Source organism: Lissotriton helveticus, chromosome 1_2 (assembly GCF_964261635.1).
Source record: "Lissotriton helveticus chromosome 1_2, aLisHel1.1, whole genome shotgun sequence".
NCBI lineage: Eukaryota > Metazoa > Chordata > Amphibia > Caudata > Salamandridae > Lissotriton > Lissotriton helveticus.
This window is the reverse complement of record NC_136058.1, coordinates 395,635,471-395,642,760: the sequence shown is the minus strand read 5'-3', so window position 1 is coordinate 395,642,760 and position 7,290 is coordinate 395,635,471. Positions and strand designations below refer to the sequence as shown.

The following is a 7,290-nucleotide window of genomic DNA, read 5'->3' as shown; positions in this document are numbered from 1 at the left end:
GGATATTTCAGTTAAATTATTAGTTGTGATGGATTCTCTATAAGGAATAAATGACTGATATCGTTGAATAATAAATGACATGATTTAATATTTCTTTGCTTTATCTGTGTGCGCAATATAAAGACGGGCCATTAGAATTAACCCTTCATTCTGTTTTACAGAAAACCCTGGAAGGATCTGCTGATTGAAATACAAAAGGATCTTAACTTTACCTACTTTAGGAAGAACTAAAGACTCATTTTTTAAGTTGTCTTTCAGGGCAGAATCAGTCAATAGTTCAAGGGAGATGGATATATATTACGCTGATAGAAAATCCACCTCAACTCAGGATAATGCTCCAGTCTTCCAGGTTAGAAGGATCCAGAAATGCTTGAGCCAGGAGGGCTGTAAAATGTGTTGAAGGTGACTTAGGGCCTTATTACGAGTGTGGCGGTCTTCCAATGGGACTACCACAGCGGAGGTACCAGGCAGACTGCCACGCCCATTGAGAGCCCGCCGCCGGATTATGGCCTAAATCCAGGGTGGGTGGGCGGTGCAGCAGCGGTCTCGCGGCGGCTGTATTAGGCTCATTAGAGAGCCTAAACATCATACCACCACCTTAAGAGTGCCTGCAGCACGTTCCTGCGCCATGTCATGCATGCCAGACTGTGCAGGAACAAGGGCGCAATTCCATGGAGTGGAGCTACATGTGCCCCCCGCATGCAACCCAAGGAGCAGAATCGGCCGGGGCCCTGTGAGGGCCCCCTTACCTGCATGTCCTTTATCCTTTTCATGGTGGGGTCCCGCCAGGGAAAAGGGCGGTGGATATGCAGACCGTAATATGCTCGGCGATGTCGGCATCGGCACTGTCAACATATTCAGGGTGTTTGCAGACCGCCGCCACAGCGGGATCCTTGATCCTCGCGGGGTGGCGGCCTCGTGGGGGTCCCACCACCACACTCATAATAAGGCGGTCAGACCACCAGGATGGTGGCAGTTGGACCGCCACCGTGAGTGCGGCGATCATGAGGGCCGTCGCACTCATAGTAAGGCCCTTAATGAGCTGCAAGGTAAAGGCGGGAGTTGGCATTTGAGCTGATCCAGTGTGAACATGAAAGCATTGTGGAAGACGGTGTCTGGAGTTACCGTTGTCATATATACTTCCTAAAGAGTTACCTTTGTCATGTATACTTCCTAAAGAGTTACCTTTGTTAGATACTTCCTAAAGAGTTACCTTTGTTATACACTTCCAAGTTACCTTGGTTAAATACTTCCTGAAGAGTTACCTTTGTTATACACTTCCTGAAGAGCTACCTTTGGTAGCTACTTCCTGAAACTAAATTAACAGCAGCGCTTCCTGATTCCTCTCTTTTTCCACAATCTGTTCTGTTTAAATGAAATCTTGTCCATGTATATCTACGTAAAACTCTACCTGTAGCACGAGTTCTCTGTGGCTGCCCTTTCTTTAGTAAGTTACTCTGTCAATAATGGTAAATCACTGCCTTTTCAGAAGTAAATACAATGTTACATGTTCAACCACAGTTTTATTGAAATATCCATGTATGGTAAAATGTTCCTTACTAAATTTTAAATATGGTAGAGAAGAGATGTCTTATCCAGCTGGTTAAATATTGTGTATTCACATTCTTTACATTTGCATTTAGTAATATTGCATTTCTTTGCATCCGATAGAAAATAGGACTTAAAGGCACGGATTGATTATGAATAATGAAGATAACACATCAAACCTGAAAAAATTATCAAAAATAAGGAGCTCCAAAAGCATCAGTGCAAGCAGAGGACCGATCCAGGAAGAAGCAGTCAAAGGCAATTCAGTGAGTGTACGAGTCTGAGCTCTGCACCTCGACACCCCAAGACGAAGAAATGACCTCTACAAAATTAAGGCAACAAAACTGACAAATCACCTGCTGTATAAACAAGCGTCCAACACCAGCTTTGATCATGAGGCCGGTATGAGAGTTGGAGGAAGGTCTCGTGTCTATTTGGGATCCATAGCTTGGAACAAAATCCCATTTCAGCGTTGAGCTGTTAGCAATATGATAATGTTTAAAAAAGGTTGAAAACTTGGCTTTTTGTCCATGTTTGAAACAAACTGATTTACTTTCTTTTCTGACCTGTGCTTTGCCCCGGGACACTCTTTGGAGTAGCTGTACACATTGCAAGTCGCTTCATCATCATGATGTGGCTAGAGCAGTGCTTCTCTATCTAAACTGGCAACAGACCACCATTCAGTGCTCTAGGTGTATTGCAAACTCTTCCTAGCCAAACCGCAGGCACCAGGGAAAAGCACAACGAAGTGGAGCCTAACAACTGAAGGCTGAAGGAAAGGAGAGTTCTGCTCTCTAAAGTACAAAGTATTGTCCCAATTTGCACCTACCGGAACAAAGATTAAGCTTTACCCGCAAGCATGCGAAGCCATTATCCAATCTAAAGATGCAATCACCCACAAGGAAGCCTTACTGATATTATGAATGTGGCAGGTATTTAGTGAGTCTTGTATTTTATTGTTAAATCGGAAATCAAGCGTCCAAAATATAACACGCATACAGGGAATGTGAAAATAACGCAAGTAGTTTATTAACTATGCTGACCCTTCAGGAAACACGGTCAGGAGAAAAATCGTGCAATTCCACTGAATATGTCAAGAACTTTAGCCAATTAGAAACCATAAAAGAGCATCAGCGAATACAAACAGGGGAAAAACCATACCACTGTACTGAATGTGTAAAGAGCTTCAGTCGGTTAACAGACCTCCATAGACATCAGAGAATACACACAGGGGAAAAACCATACCATTGTACTGAATGTGTGAAGAGCTTCAGTCAGTTATCACACCTCCAAAGACATCAGCGAATACACAAAGGGGAAAAACAATACCTTTGCAATGAATGTGTAAAGAGCTTCAGTCAGTTATCACACCTCCAAATACATCAGCGAATACACACAGGGGAAAAACCATACCATTGCAAGGAATGTATAAAGAGTTTCAGTCAATTATCAAGCCTCCATAGACATCATAGAATACACACAGGGGAAAAACCCTACCGTTGTAGTGAATGTGTGAAGAGCTTCTGTCGGTCACACGAACTCCTAATACATCAGCAAACACACACAGGGGAAAAGCCATACCATTGCAAGGAATGTGTAAAGAGCTTCAGTCAAATTGCAAACCTCCACACACATCAGAGAATACACACAGGGGAAAAACCATACCATTGCAGTGAATGTGCCAAGAGTTTCAGTACGTTGGCAGAACTCCAAACACATCAGCGGACACACACAGGGGAAAAACCATACCATTGCAAGGAATGTGCAAAGAGCTTCAATCACATTTCAAACCTCCACAGACATCAGAGAATACACACAGGGGAAAAACCATTCCATTGCAAGGAATGTGCAAAGAACTTCAATCAGATTTCACAGCTACACGTACATCAGAAAATACACACAGGGGAAAAACCATACCATTGCAGTGAATGTGTGAAGAGTTTCAGTACGTTAGCAGAACTCCAAACACATCAGCGAACACATACAGGGGAAAAACCATACCATTGCAAGGAATGTGCAAAGAGCTTCAATCACATTTCAAACCTCCACAGACATCAGAGAATACACACAGGGGAAAAACCATTCCATTGCAAGGAATGTGCAAAGAACTTCAATCAGATTTCACAGCTACACGTACATCAGAAAATACACACAGGGGAAAAACCATACCATTACAGTGAATGTACCAAGAGTTTCAGTACGTTAGCAGAACTCCAAACACATCAGCGAACACACACAGTGGAAAAACCATACCATTGCACTGAATGTGTAAAGAGCTTCAATCAAATTGCAAACCTCCGCACACATCAGAGAATACACACAGGGGAAAAACCATACCAGTGCAGTGAATGTGCCAAGAGTTTCAGTACGTTAGCAGAACTCCAAACACATCAGCGAACACACACAGGGGAAAAACCATACCATTGCACTGAATGTGTAAAGAGCTTCAGTCACATTTCAAACCTCCGCAGACATCAGAGAATACACACAGGGGAAAAACCCTACCATTGCAGTGAATGTGCAAAGAACTTCAATCAGATTTCACAGCTACACGTACATCAGAAAATACACACAGGGGAAAAACCATACCATTGCACTGAATGTGTAAAGAGCTTCAGTCACATTGCAAACCTCCGCAGACATCAGAGAATACACACAGGGGAAAAACCATACCATTGCAGTGAATGTGGCAGTAGTTTTACTTACTCTTCAGCATTAAGAAATCATCAGCGAGCTCACAAAGGGCAAACAAATCTTTTAAATGCCACGAATGCTTGAAAAGCTGAAGTCCATTATCAATCCTAAACAGGCATCAGCGAGCAAACGCAGAAGAAAAGCCTTCAAGTGCAATGAATGTGTGAAGAAATGCAGTCAATTATCAAGCCTATGTAGACATCAGCTTGCACACACTCTGTAAATACCGTACAACTGTAGTGAGTGTAGAAGTACCTTTAGGAAATCTTTCGCATTAAGGATTCATCAGTTAATGCACACAGAGAAAAATCCTTTCAGGTGCAGTGAATGTGTGAATATCTTCTGTCAGTTATTAAACCTACGGATACATCAACTAACACACACAGAGTAAAAATGGGCATTGCAATGAATGTCAGAAGTGATTTTGTCAATTGCAAACACACCTGGGCTAAACCTTACAATTGCACTAAAAGTGTGATGAGCTTTTGCCAATTTCTGATCCTACATAGCCTCAGCGAACACACACCTTCATTTAACTCACTTAGAAATAATCCTAGAGATGCAGTGAATTCAGAAAGAACTTACGAACATTAACAATAATATTGACTCATCTGAAGACATATACAGGAGCAGAACAGTGCAGTTATTGTGAGATGAAGGAATTACAGGAACAAATATATAATTATGTGTGTTATTCAAATACCAGATGAATGAAGACTCGACTAGAAGAAAAGAAGAAAACCAAAGATTTGTAGAATAATAAAAGTGTCTGTTCCCAGTGATTGTTCACTTCGGTACACATAGAAAAAAAAACGTGATATAACAGGAAATCTACTGGGAGACTAGCACAATGTGAAATAAAAGAAAAGAAGCACTGGTGGTTTTTATTTGGCGATGAAGAGTTGCAAAGAAAAACATCCAAGTGTTCCTGTTCATGCTACCTGTAAAAGTGTAGGGATGAATATGATTCTGCCTGCACACATTGCTATATTAGCATAAGTGAGTTAGTTGCGAAAACGCCATTTTGCTGCTTTTGCACACGACACTACATCTCTGTTTTTATAAAGACAAACTGCTTGCTTTTCCTTCACATGAGAACGATCTGTTTTTCACATCTCCAGACTCACACTGCGACCTCAAGTCTGCACAAAGTGTTCAAGGTTAAAATAACAATGTATGCTGTTGATGCAGGTTGATCGGCCCACGCTCTAAACACAACACGAACACAGCTGCTCATTTCTGAAACTCAGGTGCTTTTAATATTGCACTGCATGCATGAGTCTAGCACTTGGGAAAAACCTTTCAATCAACAAAGAGCTCTGCTGATCTGGGATGCGATTCACTTCACCTGACTTTGGAGGTATGGGGTTCCCGGTTTTAACCTAGAGATCTTCTCTTATTATAATACCTAGCAAGGGGAGGGTGGTACACAAGGCGCTATAGACCTGGTTCCACTATCATTATAATATGATTTCTCACTCTGTATTTTATGGAACTGTAACAATGTTGATTGTATTGATTTTATGCATCTTTTTACTTATGTTAGCAAATATACTGCATCTTAGAGCACGTAGTTGAAATAAACATTTTAAACTATACCGTGTCTCTGATTGCTCACGTTGTGGACATTTATGAGAATAAAAACAAAAGAGTGTTCTTGATTCCCACTATTCCTGAGAGGTCCCAAAGTCGCTTGTTCATTGGTAGCTTCGCTGTAGTACGGAGAATGAATGAGACACTGTTGCTAGTCGGATAGGGGTTCTGGGCACTGAGGTGGATTTTTGGTACACCACAATACACTGAGGTCCTGGTTTCCTGCGCATAGTTCTGTGCATGAGCAGAATTCCCGCAACATGGCGCCCAAAGTCTTGATTAGTGCTCGTATCTGTCCACAATACCCTCAACACCTTTTCCTGTTAACATGCGTGACGGATTAACCTACCTATATGAATGTGTTATAGGTTAATTCAAGCATGAGATTTATGAAAAGGTTCACATTTTGAATACTACCCTTTGTTGTACTGCAATTTATATAAATTGTTTTTCTTCTCTATGTCCTCATGGGTGATATTGACATAGCTCAGCATAGTTGGACAGCGCTCCGGCGTCATCTGACGCAGTTTGGAGTACCAGACGATGGTATGTCTGTTATCTTTGTGGTGAGTGCATATTCGGCGTTCTCATTTGAGCTTTTCTACTCTTGGGTCACGTTTCCTGCAATAAATGCAGATGAGGATACATTTCATACATACACTCACACTGCGATTCCTGTGAACTATACTCCATATAGGACACAAGAGATTCCAGTTTCGCCATGGCAGCATCGTGTTTGGTTGTATGGCACCCTCCCCCACACCGTAACTCCGGTTCGGTTAGGTCGCTTGTCAATTCCTGGAGCAACTTGGCCAGTCTTAGTTGGGTTCACACCATATCCACGTTATCTCAATGCCCCGATTGACGACTTGTGTCAACTTTATACTTCTTTTGTTGGGGTACATAGGGCTTTGGTTCAATATGTTTCTTGCAGCGGAACAAGTTGGACCGGCCGGGATGTAGATTAGTCCATTCATGGTTAATTCGGTTAATTCGGTAATGGGCAAGCACCCTCAAACTAAGTACAATATGCTTTATTGTCTTGCTGAGAAATTTGACCAACTGGAAGCAGTGTTTCCTAATACCACTCCTGTGGAAAAACACAGGATTCTCACAATTAATTTGCAGAAAGACTTATTGCCAGAGTTAACAGATTGTGAAATTTGGGGTAAAGTATTTGCAGCAGAATATGCGAAGTATTTCTGCGCGCTGTCTATGAATGTCTTGCCCTCTGTGATCAAGCATGTTCCGGATGAGCACAGTGCGGAGGCGGCTGTCGAGTTGAGAATGAGGCTCGTTGGAGTGTTTGACGTAGTTGCTGATCTCATCTTTTGTAATGTAAAGGGAGATGCGGTTAACTTTCAGGTGTCGAATGCTTTGCGCCTTGTCCAAGACGTCGACAAACCCCGAGCGTTACCATGAATTATTGCGGAGGCTTATAAGACCATTGGCCGC

At 42.2% G+C, this 7,290-nt stretch overlaps 1 protein-coding gene across 1 annotated transcript; it reads left to right on the top strand.

Moving 5' to 3' along the window:
* The first annotated feature begins 278 nt into the window (after positions 1 to 278).
* LOC144806314 (uncharacterized) lies at positions 279 to 5,624 on the top strand. Its single transcript, XM_078672706.1, has 2 exons — positions 279 to 349; positions 1,672 to 5,624. Exon 2 carries the CDS (start codon positions 2,584 to 2,586, stop codon positions 4,324 to 4,326), a length of 1,743 nt encoding a protein of 580 aa, XP_078528832.1. The 5' UTR covers positions 279 to 349; positions 1,672 to 2,583; the 3' UTR covers positions 4,327 to 5,624.
* Positions 5,625 to 7,290: the final 1,666 nt, after the last annotated feature.

Bases quoted from the DNA above. Each gene is read 5' to 3' on its own strand.
- LOC144806314 (XM_078672706.1), top strand. From the start codon at position 2,584: ATGCTGACCCTTCAGGAAACACGGTCAGGAGAAAAATCGTGCAATTCC.